The 19472-nt window shown below is 35.1% G+C and overlaps 1 protein-coding gene across 1 annotated transcript; it reads left to right on the forward strand.

Annotated features, from left to right (window-relative positions):
- The first annotated feature begins 267 nt into the window (after nt 1-267).
- Nucleotides 268-19227, forward strand: CCDC172 (coiled-coil domain containing 172). The gene is made up of 8 exons (XM_064464506.1): nt 268-346; nt 722-807; nt 3878-3994; nt 4662-4827; nt 6827-6928; nt 7884-7986; nt 18257-18344; nt 19195-19227. The coding sequence occupies exons 1-8, from the start codon at nt 268-270 to the stop codon at nt 19225-19227; spliced, it is 774 nt and encodes a 257-aa protein (XP_064320576.1).
- Nucleotides 19228-19472: the final 245 nt, after the last annotated feature.

Consider the following 19472-nt stretch of genomic DNA (forward strand, 5'->3'; position numbering starts at 1 on the left):
CAGGGCTCTGAGCAGCCTGATCTAGTTGAAGGTGTCCCTGCTCACTGCAGGGGGGTGGGACTAGATGACCTGTAAAGGTCCCTTCCAACCCAAACCATTCTATGATTCTATGTTTCTAAGGTCCGGTGGGGCACAGAGCCCTGAGGGAAGAAGCGCTGTGGCCAGGCCCAGCCTTGCCTTCCTCCAGGGCATCCCAGCTTTAATCAACCAGCCCTTCACAACGACAGCAATTCCTGGAGAACACACAGAATCCACAAGAAGACAGAAATGAACCTGGATGCTTTGTTCCAGCAAATACAATTCACAGAGAAGCAGGCGAGGGAGAAGAGGCGCCTCATCCAACAAGGTCTGCCCCACACCTGCCATCTTATGGGCCCGGTGGCACTGACCACACTTAATGGCCTCTCCATTTCCCAGGGGAAAAACAAGGTGGCCCCACTCTGCTGTCATGAGGGGACTTTGTCAGTGGAAGCTTGGCAGGCAGCCAGGCTGGCTGCTTCTTGCTAATGACACATTTTTATAAGAATGTAACTTTTACAAACCAAGCACACATTCTTACAGGTTTTTGTCATGTTGCAGCTAAATTCAACATAAAGAGAAGTTATGAAAAAAATTAACCAAATGAAAGAAGAGCTGAGCACTGCAAAAATGAAATCAGAAACTAAGTTTATAACTTTTACAAACTGAGCACACGTTCTTACAGGTTTTTGTCATGTTGCAGCTAAATTCGACATAAATAGAAGTTATGAAAAAATTAACCAAATGAAAGAAGAGCTGAGCACTGCAAAAATGAAATTAGAAACTAAGGTATGCAGGTATGGTTATAGTATACATAATAATGAAATACATTATATTTACAAATATATGACCTATTCTTTTAGGAATAGATTAATATACACTTTCAATGAGTATGCTTCACCTACCAAACAACCTGACCAAACCAAACCTAACCTAATAACACAGCATTGAGAAAACTTACACCATGTGTTTCTGTAGTGAAAAAGGTCTGTCAAAATCTTTCCCCTCTCACAAATCTCAGCCATCAGGCTGGCTCCCGGCTATGTTCAGGGACTTGCTTACCTCAGGGCTAGCAACGTTTCCAGATAACACTTCAAAAATCTGGAAGCACTGGAGACAGGACACATGCACGTGAAAGTCTCTCCTGCTCGGCAGATACAGCCAGACACAGCCACCAGACGTCAGTGGGGGCAGACTAGCTGTGTGAGCAGCCCTGTCTTAGCAGTCCTAGAGCTTGGTATAACACTTTCCTTCAGAGGCACGAAACCATTCCTTCATTACCCACTGCCATTCATCAAAGGGCTTTCACAGAAAATATATGGAAACATTCCCTGTGTTTACTTCACAGGATCTGAAGTCATATACTAAAGATCTTTCTGTGAGCCTGGGCTCACAGTTAGGGCTTACAAGGCCTAAGGGTTTTTCTAGGGACTCCAAAGACAGAGGAAACTTTCCAAATCATCCTTCCAGAAAACAGGCTCTTCTGCCTTTTGTAAAAGACTATGTTATATATATAATAAATATCAACATCACTGCAAGGGGGTCAGAATAGAAGAGAACTCATTTACAAATATTTACTCGTAGCAAACTGAGACTATAATCATGGAAGTTTATTCACATGCTTGCATTTATTCATGCCACAATCTCAGACACCAAAAGTGCTTTAAAATAGTAACTTATTTAATGAACACAGATTATATCTGGGTGTTGCCTATTAGGTAAAGTCCTCTGTAGTCTTGCCCATAAATTTATTTATAAACATCACACTTTTATGTTTATACTACTAATTTTTCATTGATGCATTGTGATTTTTAATCACGGTTATGTGGTAGGTACAAAAGGTCCCAAGAGTACAGCTATTATTGTAAACAACTAATGGGAAGAGCTGAAGAACTATTCCTAATTAAATGTTATGTAATTTACTCACCAGAATTAATAATATTATCACTGATGTCCACAAAAATATTTTTTACTTGCTTGCTTAGTTTGACATTGATTCATTTATAGATGGGAAATGATACAGAAAACAAGCAGAATGGGAAAATGCATTTCAATCAGACTGTATTTAGGTTTAAAGATTATATAGTTATTCAAATTATTTAAAAACATTTACTTTTCAGTTCAGGAATTTAGTTTACGTCTGACTACAATAATTAATGTAATTAAAATAATATTAAATAATGCTGTTCAGCTAATGCTGTTCAATTTATCCCACACTAAATAACTGCACTTCTCTACAGGCGTACATATACAAGTACATGCATGCACAGCAGCTTATACCTGACCAAGCAGATGAGACTGAGTTCAAAAGTGTTTTGAGATCTATTTCACAAAGACTGACTGTGGTCCATCAAAGATTCCTAGGAAATGCTATTTTTTTTCTTCCTCTGTTCTGTAAAATCAGGTAGCATGTAATTAGAACCCAAATCATAGAATTTTGCTTTTCATGGCTCAATGAGTTATTCAAAAAATCTGTTGTAAATGCATAGATTCAGTCGGCATCTTACAGATGGAGAAACTACACTGAAGCTAGTTATGTTCAGTAATATAAATACGATGGTATAAGACCATCTCCTCTTTGAATTAATATGTAAAATAAATGTTCCTGAAGCACTTCCTGGACACTTGGAAAAAATCTGGTCCTTTCCTTTCCAACTCTCACATTCTAGTCTTAGGGCATTTGATTCCTCCTTTTTTGATCAGATGAACTTCATCTGCACCCTCTCCAAAATCATCTACATTATTTCATTTTACAATCTTTTGATTTTTACCTCTGTAATATCACTATTATTTGGTCTTTTCTGCTTCTGCACACACACACAATCATGTATCAGCCTGCCTGTCTATTTTACTTCCTGATACTTACCCTGTACCTTTACAGTCTGTGGGCAATTCTGCTAACTTTACTTTCTCTACTCATTGTTCTGATTATTACAGTCTGAGTCATTCTCTTGACCTCCTTTTCTCCAATTCATCAGATGAATGAACCTCATCCTTTAAGACTCTTCAACACTTAGCTGTTCCCTATTTATCTGTTTATATATATTATTATATATAATATTATTATATATTATTATATATTATATGTTTATATATTTTATCCCACCATATATCTTAACTTAGGTTAGACAATGATACAGCAGATGCACCAGAAAATTCAGAACTCTTCAGCAAACTTTGATAATGCAATGGTTGAACAGCATACCCCTCTATCAGATAAACTACTGTTTAAAAATAATAAAGCTAAAGATAATAATGTATGCAAAATAGAAGTTTGGGGCTTGGGAGGGTTATGGTCAAACTGTCCTTAACCAATGAGCTAATTTCCATTACACTTCCTTGGCTAAGATTTCCAGAAATTGCTCAGAAAAATATGAGCATATTCCTCCCTCCTTCGCATATGCAATGCAATAGTAGCATTGCAGGGTTGATGATGTGTGCAGCTATTCAGTCAAAACAATTACATTGGATCCCTGTCCCTCTGATATTATTGTCTGATCTGGTGCTTGATGAGCTTTACACAATTAGATGGAGGACACTGTAATTATGTTGGGTAAAAGATCAATATTTTTCCTAGTTTTAGTGAAAAAAATTTATCCTAAACTGAGCAGACTTTAAAATGCCATTTTAGATAGATGGACAAACACTAAATGGGTGTTTTAAAAAAGGACACTTTTTAAAAGCTTAGTGGTATATTGAAAGATTACTGGGGGGAAAAAAAGAGCTGTTATGCTTTTGCTACTCCAGCAGCTATCCCAGCTGTGTTTTAAATGAACCAAGATCCTTATGTACAGTATCAAAGTGTATGAAACAATAAAAGAATAACCTCATTTTATAATCTTTTTCTTTATTTTGGAAGGTTCAAGATCTGTCTGAGAAACAGTTCTACTTAGAAATTCTGAAGAAACGCGAAGACAGCTTAGAAAAACAGAAAGCTGAACTTATTAATCAAAAAAGCAGTCGTCTTAAAATCTTTGTATGTTTCCAGCTATGGTATTCAAACAGCTCTTTTCTACTGTATGAGAGTAGTCAGCTTTAAAATTTGAAAATGTGGAAGAAGTAACGCTTTAAATCTGGAAAAATTTTTTTTTTCTCTATAATACTTAACAATGTAAATGTAGATAAATTCTGACGTTTAATTTAAACCATGATCTAAGGTAATACATGCTGCAATTTATCTACAAAACTGATTTAACATTCTGGACTTCATTTTCTAATGCTAAAATAAGTCTGCATTCTGCAGAGGAATAAATAACACCTTTATTTAATTTAATAACAATCTAAAAAATAAAGAGCGGCCATACTGTGCTACTGACTTTGAACAAGACTTTCTATTAATTTCAATAAAAAGTTGAACTGAAAAACTGCTGGCACAAGTCTGTAACATAATGTAGTGATTTTTAAAATGTTTTATTATTAAGATTTTATCCTTCAATTTTTCAGAAAAAGAAATCTTAAAGCAACAGACAAAATGATAGATCCATAGACCATTTTCAGGTTCTCATAAATCAGGAAAAATAAATATACTACATTTATACTACAAGTTTAAGGATAAACAACAACAGTGTGTTTTAGTCTGCCTAGCTTAACAAAGACTTTCTTTTTTCGATCAGAACATTCAATTTTTCCTTTCTTTTTTTCAGACAGAAGCAAAGAGAAAAATGACTGAAGAGGAAGATAATTTTATTAGAGAAGTAACAGAGTTTAACAATGAGTATGGACTAACAAGTAACAGAGATCTTCTGATTAAAAAAAAAGTCAAGACTGAAATAAATGATTTAGAGAATGAGGCAGCTCTGTTGAAAAATGGTGAGTCTTATATGAAAGTATTTTTTCTTGGATTACCAAAGAATGAATACAAATCAGTAAAATACAGGTGTGCAAAACAAGAATTTTAATTCCACTCCCTTGCTGTCTGAAACTTCCTCTCAGCACTACACTGTGAAAGAGTGTGGTCCAACATACCACATTATACAAGCGTAATTAAAGCCTCTTCTGTTCCCTATCCTCTTCAGCCCTTTCTGACTATGAGCACTATGAGAAGAAGCAGACCTGCAGAAGTGGCTTCCAATGTCTCATGTCAGTCAGCATAGAGGTGCAGTCATCCATAGCATACTATACTAGCTTTGCACTGATTGTAATCACCTGTGGTTGAGCTACGTAAATTTCCTTAGCTTCAAAAGAATTAGACGAACAGATGTCTTGTGGGACTGGACTGGTCTTTTATCACCACAGTATATTTTTGAGTTAAGATACAGAATACGAGATTCTCTCAGAACATAGGACCAGACTGAAAAGCAATCCTTCAGCAAGGAAATAGGAGTCATAATGGATCACAAGCTGAACATAAGTCAGTGACATCAGAATGCCAACACCATACTGAGACATAAACATAATACTGACCTCTAAGACATGCAAAATAATCCCTCAGTCTATTTAGGGCAGTTAAACTCTTAGCGGGAGTACTGTGCATCTAGTTTTGGATGTTACACTTCAAGAAAAAATGTGGACCAGCTGGAGAGAATCCACATGGGACCAGTGAGCGTGATCAGAGATCTGGAGAACATGAGAAGGAAAAAAATTAAAGAATCGGGACTATTTAACCTATGAAGGAAAAGGCTGTTGGAAGATGGATATCAGTCTTCAAATCGCTAAAGGATCCTGCAAAAAGGAAATTAATATATTCTCCATACCTATAGTGAACTGAATAAAAAGTAACAAGTGTAAACCACAATAAAAGAAAGTCTGGCTGGCTGTTTAGAAATCTTTTTAAGAACGACAGTGAACAACTGAAACACACTGCCTTAGGAGATTCCATTACCAAAGGAATTAGGAGTCTCCATTACCAAAAGGTCTTTCAAAACAGGTTAGAGAAGCACCTATCAGAAATGACAGAGGTACAGCTGATACTGCCTTCAGGAGGAGGAATGTAGTAGATGACCCCTCAAAGTCCTTTCCAGTCTCATGATTCTGATTCATCAAGCTCCAGCACTTTGAATTCCTGAGGTCTGATGTAAAATTACTGAAATATGGCTATCCATTTGAGTTTGTATTGGTGGTACTTTCTGTACTTCCTGTGGCTTTGATTCTGGTCTACAACTGAAAAAAAGTCTGTATGTGGTGGCACCTGTTACTGTTAATGATTAATTTTTACATATTCAGGCAGATCCAATCAGTCAAAAGATCAGTAGGACACGAAAGGCATCAAAAATTCTTCTGTAGGTTCAGGTGCTGTTTTGATTCCATCCTTTTAAATTCCACCTTTTTTTGAAGTACAACTTGTCTGTCTGTCTGTCTGCTACAGTCCTGTAGTGAGCACACTGACAACACTAAACTGAAAAGTTTAAGTAACTCATAACAAGGAAATTATGTGAGGACCTCCTGCTGTCAGGGAAACAGTCACAATTAATTCCAGATGCTGTCAATGGTCAGGTTCAACTGTCCATAACACTAAACAAAATATGATTTTTTTTAGTCCTGCTGAGAGGTGTCTGTTCACCACATATTCACAAAGTCATCTTCCTTTATAGCTGAAGTAACTCTAAAGCAAAACATTCTTTATATGCCCAGTCAACAAAATACGTCAAACATCTTAATAACATTAAAAAAGCATTTTCTTTCATGGTTATGAATACATTCTGACTTAAAATTTCCTGTGAACTGGGTTTTATGTGACTGATTTGATTGATTTTAGTTTTATATTTAAGGTTCTTTTTGACTAGTTGAAGATTGGTAGCAGTTAAGAATATTTAAGATTATATCACAAAGACTAAAACTGCAATGCACTTTAAAATATATTTTTTCTTAGAAATGGAGTCAATGGAACATAACAATATTCAGTTAAAGGCACTCCAGCTGCAGAAGAATGAATTACAGCAGGATTTATTTGCTCTCCAAAGCAAACTCAAAGGTGTGCCTGATAATCACTTGTTATGATAATTATTTGTGGCTTGGCAAAAGCTTCTGAAAAATCTTTTCTGACAAGCTATTTTTCTCAAGAAAAAGAAATCACAGAAACAAGATTTTAATATATTTTATAATATGTAATACACAATTTTAAACATGGTTATAACAAATATTATGGATTTCAAACAGATTTATTTTAAATGTCAGTGATACTGAGGTCTACTGAATCACAAGCTATGAAAACGAAAAAAAAGTTTTTACTTTTGCTGGCATGTTATATGCTTAAATGGAGAGTTCAGTGTTTCAAAGTGAACTTAAAATGAACATAAATATTGTTTAAAACCCATTAACCTATAATTAAAGAATGTCACTAAAATTCAAATATTAACAAGCAAGAAGGTTTAGACTGATAAAGACAGATTTGGCCTAGGTGCTAAACCTCTGAGTCGTAAATTCAACTATCATCTCTTTACTGACATTTGTGTGTTTGTGTATGAGAGTCTGTGCATAAAATAAGTCTACACACAAAGCCAGGAGGAATGTGTCGAATCTACAGGAAACCCCATAACAGAAAAAACTAAAAAGATACAGAGGGAACCAAGAAAGTTTCTGTGGCAAAAGTGATCACAAGTAATGGGGATGATTTTGGAATTCGGATTAAAAAAATGTAATCTAGAAGTGGTTTGGTAACTTTTTTACAAATGTGTAAACAACATGCCACAGTAAGAGAGCTCAGAAAGACAGGCCGTATTGCTTGGGAAAAGGAACAAAATTTTCTAGATTGCAACATGCATACCAATTACAATAATAAAATAATTCATGTTCTTTATTTGGATGCCTTTACCCTACAAACAGTTTCATGAAGAAATATTAGAAAATATAGATTTAGAAAATGTAGGAAGTCTTTTAATATGGATGATTAATATATATTCATAAGGTAATTGTTATTTAATGTTTAGACCTTGAGAATGTAATCAGGGAGGCTGAAAGAACAACAAAAGATTTAGAAGCAGAAAAAGTCCGAGTTACTGAAAAATGTCAGACTGATCCTGAATGTTTAAGGTAAGAGTCTCATATTAATGAGTTACTAAATTTAATTTTAGGTCTATAACTGCAGACCAGTCCTGGTGGCAATGACTGTTTTACCTTTCCTGTACAATATTCCTTTGAAATCAGAAGAATCATTCATTTTTATTACAGAACACAAATTCCTGTTGCTTATTACAGCCCTTCACCCTTACACGGACACTCTAATGAACTGAAAACTGAAAGTGTTTGCAAGGAAGACAGTCAAACTTAGAGGAGGAGCAAAAGAGTGCTCCTTGGGTGGAAGGCCTGTTCTTAACTTTTTGTAAAAATAATGGTGGCACACAGAGTACTGCTGAACTACCCAACGCTATACATACTTCTGCTGACTGGCCATACAACCTTCCCCAGAGCCTGATTCCAATGGAATGGATTGGCCACAATAACCTCCTTGGGCCTTGTATTGAAGCTACGAAATGTAGATTTGTTTTCCCTATGATCTCTACCATCAGTTCTAGTTCTCCTTCTAATTAAGCTAGTTTAGAAAAAAATTTTGAAGATTTAACCAAGACGGAATACCTTGCACAGTCTCCCTTACTAGTGAATATTACCTCCCAGAAACTGAGTGGCAATGACTCATTTCTTGTCAATTTGCTTAAGTGTGACATTTACGTTTTCACTTTACAGAAAATAATATGTTTTCAACAAAAAATCTTCCATTGCAGAACCATCTTTTACCTATTTTAGGATGTTCCAGATGAAAGTACCTGTGGATATTTTAAAATATTTAGTAGGCAATGCAAATGAACTCCTCCTAGAAAAGCTGGTCCAAAATACTCTCTGACAGAAATTGTTAGGAAAAACATAACTTTTGTTACCATCACTTTTTTTCTCATACATTTCTGAATTTTTGACTAAAATAAGTATATATAGTGGGTTTTTTTAAAACTTTCAATGGAAAAGTAAAATTTTGTAGACATCCCTGAACATTTTTCTGAAAGATAATTTGGTAATGGCCTATTTTTTGCTGAATATCAGTTTTTGAAAGGAAATGATATATCAGCCCTATTATTAACTCTCTTCAACCTCTTGCATGGTGTTGAGACATGGCCAAACTTCCCTCAGCATAAAAATTAATTAGCTCACAATTCTGCATACAGTAGCAAAACCTTTGCATTCAACATATACGTAGAAGACACAGTGTAAATAATAACAGCAGCAATTCTGTAAAACAGCATATTATAATTCACTCTTTTACATTATTAATTCCATCGTGATATATTAGGTTTTGTGATACATGAGGTTGGCGAGTTTCTTCTAAATAACATACTTCTCTTGGAGTAGTTTACTGCCATGATACCACTGAATATCCAAATTAGTGTAATTAGTTTTCTATGACAGGCTTCCTCTGTATAAGGTACAGAAGTAGCAAACATTATAATACTTTAAATGCTGAGCTCTGGAACTGACTGCTATGAAATCCTAGCCAAATCATTCAAATCCATGTATGTCTTTCTACATTGTGAAATTAACTCACAGTTCTGCTTTTATCTGGGTGGAAAACACAACAGCGGATAAAACATATTAAATTCTATTAACTACAAAACCAGCAAGTATCATTTACAACCAAAGCAAGAAAGATGATGACATTTTTTATTTCATAAAATGCCTCATTTTATGGTCAAGATAAGCTTACATTATTTGATAATTGCATGTAGTGCAAAATATGAAGTGCTTCTACTGCTGTTACTACTATGACAAAAAGTAAGCACTCCTTGAGGTGTAATAATGTATTAGAGATATTTTCTTTGCATTGAAATATTTTTTCATTTCAGGTACTGGACAAAATTTAGGACCGTTTTACCTAAATCATACTTTTATCTTGCACTTGATTTTGATCTGAAAATCTCAATGCTTTATAGAGCGAGATAGCCCTGAATAAGTTAACTCAGATGCCAGAAGCAGCATAGATATGTTACTGTACTTCCATGTCAACACTAATAGATTCTGCTTTTCAGCAAAGCCAAGCAAGCAATCCTTTTTGTCTACTTCTCTGTGCCATAGTGCTGCATTGCTTAGAATTATCCCAAACATTATCAGACTCGTACAACTCTATCAATTTATTATATTTTTTTTAACAATACCTACTCATCACTTCTTGGTTTGGAATAGTGAATTAAGTGAATGAAGGGGAATTTAAAGTATTATCTGCTATAAACAGTGCAGTGTCTAAATAGTCCCCCTGGAGGTACTTGACAACCCTCCAGTATCTACAAGGAGGTCATCAAGAAGATGGGTCCAGGATCTGCACAATGGTGCACAGTGGGAGAACAAAAGGCAAAAAGCAGAAGTTGAAACAAGACGGGTTTAGAATGAATCTATGGAAAAACTTTTTTATTGTGAGGGTAGTATAGCAAAGGAAAAGGTTGCCCAGAGAGGCTGCATAGTCTTCAACCTTGAAGGTTTTCAGACTTGACTGGATAAAGCCCTGAGTAACCTGATCTGACCTGGCAGCTAACTTTGCTTTGAGAAGGACATTGGGCTAAATGACCACCTGACATCTCTTCCAGTCTGAACCATCTAATGAACCAATTATCATTGTGGCTTGCACAGCCCATAGATCAATACATACGCACCGGCTTGTGCCTACACTGCTCAGAGACAGCATTATCTGCAATAAACTGCCTAGCATTTGGTGGGATCATATCAGCTCTTGTCCCTTTGTAGTGTCTCTGTGACATAAAAGTATAATGTCATGTATATACAAATATTTTCCATTCAAAATGCATTAAATACTTAAAGGAGTTATGTCCAGCACAGCAGGGTGATGGTTCAAAATGGCAATAGCTAGCATGCGCATTGCCTTGTGCTACAGAAGTATCTGAGGGACCATGGCTGCTGCAGCAGAGCAGCACTGCTGATGCAGTCCGTGCCAATAGTCTTGCTGGAGCAGATCCTTTAGCGAACTATCCTGTCTGCTCCTGTGGGTGCCTTGTGGAGAGAATCTGAGAGTAAAGGAGCATGCAGCATCAGTGAGAAAAACTAAAGCACCAGGCACTGGGGTGAGCCAGGAAGCCCTCCTGACAGTCTAGATACGTTTGGCACTTGCAAAGGACCTTTTGCAGCCAAAGTGCTAATTAATGCAATCTTACATATATCAATGTATATCTTAATAGGAGTCAGTTTTGCTCACATTAAAATCAGTGTGTTTGAACCTATGGTGTTTGAAAAACACCCCTTTTTAGCCTACAAGATAAGCTTTTTTCCTCATACAGAATCTATGGCAAGAATATAATTTTAGTTTTTACCGAAAAACATATTTAGTATATGCAAAGAGAAGAATATTTTGACAAAAGTAATGTGGATCTAAAATACATTTTTTTTCTCTGAAATAAGCACAAAATTTGGTCCTTTTTTCACAGAGCAGGTAACCACACAACTCTTTAAATGGTAAAAATACCAATGTTTTTAATGCTTCCTTAGAACAAATGTGAGAGACAGTCACCATCAATAACCTGAAATATCTAGCTCCCAGACCACCCTGTAAGTCTGTTATTGTATCACATACCTAGTCTCAGCTTAAAAATCAATATCAAAAGTAGCTGGCAAGGCAAGAATCTCCATTACAATTAAGTATATTAAAGCAAATTGCATTTCAGCTGAAGAGTGTAGCCAGCTAATTCAAATTACAGCAATTCATCTTTGATCTGAGAAAAATGCCCCATACCATGTCTGCAGTTTCATAAAATTTCTCCCAAATCCATCAAAGAATTACAAAAGATCATGAGAAGCACACGTCAGTAATTCCAATAGCTGTTGCTGCTGCAGTTATAGGCTAATGCACATCAGATACAAGAAAAGGCTAACCAAAATTTGAATGTTAAGCACAGATATAGTTATGGAGAAGACACTGTATCCTATTCCTCAAAGTAGGCACCCTGGAAATCATAAGTCTTATGATACAGGTGCATAATTCAGATAAATATTTAAGAAAAGAGGGTGGGGGTTGTGGTTTGGGTTTTTTTCTTCCCCCAAAAGATCTGCAGTTAAAATCCAAAGCCTTATTTTAATCATCTGTTCTGCCAATGCCAACCCCAAACACAAAACAGCAAGGAAGAACTTTGGCATCATCTCTCTTGAGTCCCATTTCCCCCAGCAGGTGGCAAGTAGCATCACTTAAGTGGAACAACATATGAGTCAAACAGAAACTAACCGATACCAGTAAATTCCTAGCTATGTCATTTCACTATTATATTCATTGTAATTACTTACTGTATTAATTATTTATCTTCTTTCACTTTTTAATTTTCTATTTATGTGTTGCCTTCTGTAAAGCAACCTAGAAAAAAATTTCATTAAAGTTTATTTAGACTAAGAACAGATAGTTTCTACCGAAAATTGATATTTTTCACACTATTCTTAAGACAGACTAAAGATAAATTTTTTTCTTGAAACCTGAATTTCAGTTCTGCTTTAGGAAAGCAGTAGCAGAAGGGAAATGCATTAAGTCAGCTTACTTTGTAGATAGTTCAAGGCTATGTATACTTGCCTAATTCCTAAAAACATAGTATTGCTTCTTATACTTCACAATACAGAAAAAGAAACTCCATTACCAAAACTAGGAAGGAAAAAGCAATGTTTTTCCATAAAAAACATAGAGCAAATACATTCATTAGAGCTGAACAAATATTTCACACTAACAGCAGACTGCCTAAGGCCATGCATGGTTCTGGTGGTTCAAAAAAAAATATTTGCAATTTAGTTTTATGTTAAACTTTATAATCAGGAAATATCAATCTCTGGAGTAATATATGTGGTTCAAAATGAGTTTTTTAATGACAATCTCCTCATCGACTTTTTAAGCTTTTCTTTTTAATAGCAGTGCTCAGTGGAATTATTATAGTTTGAACTATGTTAAAATAGGTTTCCATAATAAATTGCAGTATGGATTTACAAAAAGTAGATCAAGTCTGACTAATGATATCTTTCTTTGATAAGACAACCAATTGGTTAGTCAAAGGAGAAGCAAATGCCATCCATCTAGACGTTAGCAAAGTATTTGATGCTATCCCACATGGGAAACTACTAGCTAACCTGGAGAAGACAGATTAAAAATTTTAAGTGGGTAAGGGAATGACTAATAGTAACAGTAATAGGTCTGAAAAAAGAAATGTGGGGGCTAGAGAAGGTAACTACAGTCACAGCTGAGCTTGCTTAATGTTTCAAATAATTACTTTGGAATAGAAACTCTTTTAAGACAATAGTGTAAAACAATTTAAACACTCTAGACCTTGTATACTGAAGTAACTAAAAAAGAGGAGTAATGTAATTATATACAGTGCATGTCTATGTACAACTAAGGACTTCAATAACAGGTACCTGAAAGCAAAGGATAAGAGAGGCCTGAGGATACCAGGTAATCAAAAGACAACTATAAACATCAAAAGTAAATATAGCTGTCAAAAAGATAAAATCAAGGGGCATTTCCAACAAAAAACAGAAGGGTGTAAGAATACTGTGTACAAATCTCTCACCTACTTTTCAAGAAAGATGCATTCAACCTGGAAGAGAAGCAGAGAATGGAGAGCCCCTGATGCAGAAGGAAGCATTTCTAAATCCTTTCTAGCGCTGAGAAAATTATATGGTTCACACGAAACAAAGCAGTACAGTATAGAGATACTCATTTCAGCAAGAGGGTAGCCATATTAATACAACTAGATTGAGATCTAATTTTCCCTGGACAACAGAAAAATCAAGATATTTGAATTAGAAGGATCATTGACCCATATTTATTTCCCCTGCCTTTCAAGAGGAATCTAACTGACCCCTAGAAACACATTTCAGTTTTGACTTCTCTGATGCTTGTAATCTTTTCTTTCCTGTGTAACTTGTTCTTACATTTCAGATGGAAAGTAGTCCATATACCTGTGGTTTGCTGTCTGCACAAAAGCAAATCTCACCCTAAATGTGCAGTTTAATTCAGTGTGCCTTAACATTTCCATGCTTATTCATCTATGATAATATATTCCTTAAAGGCTTCTTGTGATGTTTTATGTATTTGGAGAATATAAATTAAAAAAAAAAAAACAAACAAAAACACACCACCAAACAACAAAAAAGAAAAACAAATTTAAAAAAACAGACTACACTTTTCAAGACTTATAACTACTTTTAGAAATAGTTGCCTGATAGCATTCAGAAAACACAAGATTTAATCAATGATAAATATTTATGTTACAATTAGCATTTGATCCAGAATAGTAAAAGCTGAAATTTTCTTATTTTACCTAAGGTATTTCTATTTATTTTAATTTACATTAATTCCCATTTTTATGTAGCCTAGTACCCTGTTCGCTTTCATGGTTCATCTTCTTACTGGCATTTATTATTACTACTAGATCACTTTCTTAATTTTTATTCTATTTCTGCTCCATCAAGCACATGCTTTTATAATTTATTTGTTAAACTCAAGTGCTTGAGTTTACATTTGAGATACTGAATTTCATTTATGGCTTATTTTCTCCCTTCCTCAATCAATTGAGAATAGTCTGAAATTTATTGACTTCTTCAACAGTTTCAATAGCATTTCCTCTTTAGTTGTGTCAGCAAAGTGTAGATACTCAGCAAAATCTTGCTCTCACTTTAGGAATGTACACATTAATTTAGTCCCAGTACTGAGCTGAGGCTGAATGACCCCTACATGTTAGCTCTACTTTGGCTTGAGACAATAAACCAAAGTCTTCTATACTTTTCCTCAATCTCAATAAAGTCTTAAAACCTTGATAGATGTTCCTCCTGACCTTTATGATAAAATTCAGGAAAATCAACATACATACTCTCCAGATGATATATAACTTCCTATGGAACTTCATTTTGTACCATAAATTCTATGCCCCGTATATCAGTGTCAAGCAATTCCATTTTATAATACACACTAATGTTTTCCCTTGTATTTATGGTTAAAAATTAAAATGGTGGTCATAAACAAGGAAAACACAAGAAAGAAAATAAGAAAAAAATGTTTTACAGTCCCCAAAAAACAAAAACAAGACACAGTCTGCTCCTTCTGCAATTCCAACAATAACCAAGTAGGGTCTTCCATCCCCACTTAAAAGTAAAAAAAAAAACAACCAAGGCTCCAAACCCACATATTCTCTCTGCCTGCTACACAAACTATTTCTTCTTTGAGACCTCTTCACATAAAATTGTTCCTGGAATGCAAGTTTGGGCTACTGAAGCCTTGATCCAGTAACTTGAATCCGTGGATGATTTTCACAGAAACCTGTTTCACAGTAACATTATTTTCATCATAGTTCAATTCATAATACCAGCATGTATTGATGTCACAATTATTTTTTCCTATGTGCCTTCTGTATATACAGCTGAAATTCAAGAAGTCTGCATATCAACCACAAATGCCAATGACATTTAATAGCTGTTCTCATTTCAAAGCTGCAAAATTGATCATTTTCAGTGATCTCCTCTTCATCTCTGTTACTTCTTGCACTCAAGAGTAATAGCAAACGGACCACTGATAGCAGACTTCAGTCTAGGGCAAGGTAGCATCCAAAAAAATGCTGATGGTCTTATCCCACCTACCTGATTTAAGGCTGGGTTTTGCTATCACTATTTATCTTGAATGTTTTTCAAAGGAACAGTCAAACCTCCTTTCACAAATGTGGCATTTCAGCTCCATCATTCGTTAGAGCCCATTACATTTGATGCTGTAACTTACCAACACACTGTTAATCCAGCACAATGACTTTTCTGAAATGTATATTTTATCATAGTCAAAGAGACCAAAATGCTAATAAAAACCAAACCAAAAACAAAGGACAGAAAGCCAAATGCTAATGTGATTTTTCAGATTTTTTTTTTTCAGATATTACTTTTTATTATTGTCGTAAGGAGGTATAAATGTCATATTAATCCTTGGTCTGTCTGAAGGTGACAGAAGATCTGCCCTCCATCCAGACAGTACAGATTCATGAATAATTGGTTTGCACATTCAATCGGATAGTAGAAAGATGAATATGAATATCCTGCTTATCTTAAATGTAAAATGAAAAAGCTAAATCTGCTTCCAGGTTAAACTTTTGGTTTTTTAATAGTTCAATTGTCTCACATTCCTTCTGGTAAAAATTCATCATTTATTCACTAACTCAGGCATCTCCAATGCATTAATTGTGTAGACTGTAACCTAACAGACAGCACTTGCTTTGTGAGTATAATATTCCTGGCACATACTGTAATTATCTAGCTTCTAAATAAGAAGGAAGACCTGAAAGCAGAATCAATTGATTAATGTAAAAATTAAACACCACATTTGAATGAATGTCTTTTATCACCACTACCCCATGCTATGTAAGGAGTTGTGCTGTCACCACATTTAAAAGTTTTATAAAATATTTTCAGAAAAATTTTAAAATCCATATGCAAAACATTAAAGTTTCAATGCACATCATCAACAGTAATTAATTCACAATCCCAAGACAGAGATAAGCAACTCTTTCTGCTTATCTTCTGGTTATCCTAGCCTTAGTGTACACCTAACATGGATGGGTATCATTCTTAGCTGACAACTAGCAAAGAGACTATGCATCAATTTTACAATGTGGAAGACAATGAGAGAGCTTTTTCTCTGAGACTAACACACTACGCCTTTTCCTAAAGTAAATTAGGCAGAGCAGGACTTTTGTTTGTCTTAAACAAAATAGGGTTCTAATATCACGCTAACAGAGAACATAGAGAGAAAAAAAAGAGGAGGCCAGGCAATGAAGTTAAGATGATTTAATCAAGATCAGAAGCTGATCTTAGACCCTGAAATGAACTCTCAGTGCAAATCTTCTGTAAGCTAGCACTGTACTACAGTAATATTTCAGAACTACAGAAATATTTCATTTTTTAAAGTGTAGTACAAAACTTCCTTTTGACCAAACACTTGTATCCATTATGAATGCAGGAGAAATACTCCTGAAAGAAGAGGCACTCAATCCTTTGTAATACAAACACACAGAGCTCCTACTGTTTCCATATTGATGGTAAGGTATTTACACTTTCCACAGGACCAGCAAAATTAACTTACGGTCCAGTCTTATGGTACTATTCTAATGCCACATGGTGACTGAGCTATTCCTCTCATACGAAGCTATACTTTTTACTTTTCATAAAGCCATTTTCTTGTGTAGAAAACAAACTCTATCTGCAGTAGGACAGCTAAAGAGGTGCGTCATCTATATAACAGGGTTAAATAATTTATTCCTCATTATAGTATATAAAAGAAAAAACGGTTGTTACCTCCTCTTTCAACTTCAAAAGAAACAAGGTCCTGCTTTGATGCATCAGTTTTGCTGTTTAACGAAAAGCAGAACATATACTTTTCCTCTGTTTTTTCAGTCTGTTTATATGTCCCAGGATATTCACATTGTTTGCCGAAACTGTATTAAGGGTAAGCAACTTCAGCTTTCTCATTATGCTTTTCTTACGGCAGCCATGGAAAGACTCAGTATAATCTCATCACTTTGTATTCGTCAGACTACTAAAAGCTCTGGCATAGATTCCTCTTCATCTACTGAGTATTAATTTAAACCACTAGTCACTGATGTGCAAAGTTTAGGTGTCTCCTTTTAGCAGGACTAAATGCTCTTTTGCATGCAAAAATCGCTACATTAAATTAGTCCTTACTGAAAAAGTTGGGGAATTCCTGGCTAAGGCTATTGGGGAAGTCAGTAAGCGGTGAAGAATAACGAGCGGTGGGGAGAGAACAGCAGCAACATCAAATGAGGCTGTGGAGGGGTATGGAGCAATGACTGAATCATTGGCAGAGGACCCATCCAATCCAACAGTCTGTCTCCACCAGCGGCTACAAGTAGATATCCAGGGAAATAGAACAATAACATATGGTACTTCCTAAGTATCAACATTCAAATTCACATGTTTATATAAGGAAAATTATGACTAATGAGGCCATAAATCTTTCATGGTTTATGAAAACAACAAGGTCCAGAAATTTGTCTAACAAAGTACTTAGTCAAGATATACTTTGTAAAATCCAGAATGTCATTTTCTGAAGTTCCTCGCATTGCCATCACAAATGCCAGTGCTGAATGAAATCCAGCAATATTACTGGAGAAGAGCACAGTGGACTGCCAATTACAAACCAAACAAACTTAAATCCTGATCACATAAATAGATCAACAAGGGTTTTCTCACGTAAGTTGAATTGACAACTGGGAGCAAAGCTGAAAAATATAGTTGCCCAAGCAACAGTTCTCCAATCCAAAAATTTATTTGGTTTTGGACACAGGCTTAAGAAAGAATTGGAAAATTGCAAAGATGATGATTGGGAAAGTATCTGTGAGACTCTTCAAACAGAAATTGAAATTCTGCAAATGGTATGCCATTTTCATTATGTATTTTAAGTGTCTGATAATTTTCATTTTAAAGGTGTAATTTAAGATGATTAGCAATGGTTTTAGATAAGCAGTTTTTTATATTATGTACACAGCCAAACATCCTAGCATTGCAGGTGCACTCCAATTCTTATTTGTTTCAGCCTATTATTTCCAAATGTCCAGGAATAGAATTTCTCACAGAAAAGGGAAGCAGAGAAAAGAATTTAAAGACATGTTTTTAGCACAAGAAAGGACTATTGGGTGGACCAGTACTAATCATTAGTTTCTTAAAAGCTGCAGAAGATTATGCATTTAGGAACTAAATTAATATTTACCTCCAGCTGTCAGTTAAATGGAAGATGGGAATATGGAGAAATAGGATGATAATAGCATCCTTTTATGTAATATTTTATTTTGTCCACTCACAAAATACTTACAAAAACTTATTAAAACGTATTTTTTCTTTAAATGTCAATCTTAATTTCCAATTTCTTGATCGTCAGTCTGTGTAACAATATAAAGAGAAAAAGTATTTAAGTCCCATTTTTGGAGACAAAGGGGTTTTAAAGGTTCATTTCTCAGCCCCTGATCGAGCTGTATGAAGATGCAGCTGCCACTACCATCAGTAGCAGAATAAAAGTCATGGGAAATGTGTATTACTCACTTTTATGATCAGTTTCAAGTTTCTGTTGAAGGAATGTAACTTACTTGTACTTTATCCATTAATTTTATCACACTTGTCAAACTTCAGAAACAAAAAGAGAGAACAGTTTAATGTTTAAAAACCTCTCTGTAAAGAACACACTGAACTCATTAGATTTCATTTTCTATAATTCTTTCTCTTTTCCAGAACCTATCACTAAAAAAGTCTTCAGAGAAGTGAATAATATGTGGCGTATGATATGAAGTGCCATAGAAGCTAGTCTTTGAGTATTTTAAAACCATTTTACTCAGGCTCTGTCAGGTTTGCTTCTATTTTTTTGTTTGATTAAACCACAGTTTGTACTTTCTGCCTTTACTGTCCATCAAAATTAAATTTTAGTCATTTAAAAGTGGTGGGGTTTTCTGTTTTAGCCTCAAGTTCAACAGGTATCCATATTTAGTTTCCTCTTTTTTGCCCATGAATGG

This window comes from Phalacrocorax carbo, chromosome 12 (genome assembly GCF_963921805.1).
Source record: "Phalacrocorax carbo chromosome 12, bPhaCar2.1, whole genome shotgun sequence".
NCBI lineage: Eukaryota > Metazoa > Chordata > Aves > Suliformes > Phalacrocoracidae > Phalacrocorax > Phalacrocorax carbo.

Bases quoted from the DNA above. Each gene is read 5' to 3' on its own strand.
- CCDC172 (XM_064464506.1), top strand. From the start codon at position 268: ATGAACCTGGATGCTTTGTTCCAGCAAATACAATTCACAGAGAAGCAG. The intron at 4,828-6,826 runs GTGAGTCTTATA...ATTTTTTCTTAG, and splicing joins GGCAGCTCTGTTGAAAAATG to AAATGGAGTCAATGGAACAT. The intron at 7,987-18,256 runs GTAAGAGTCTCA...TTTTGGACACAG, and splicing joins ACTGATCCTGAATGTTTAAG to GCTTAAGAAAGAATTGGAAA.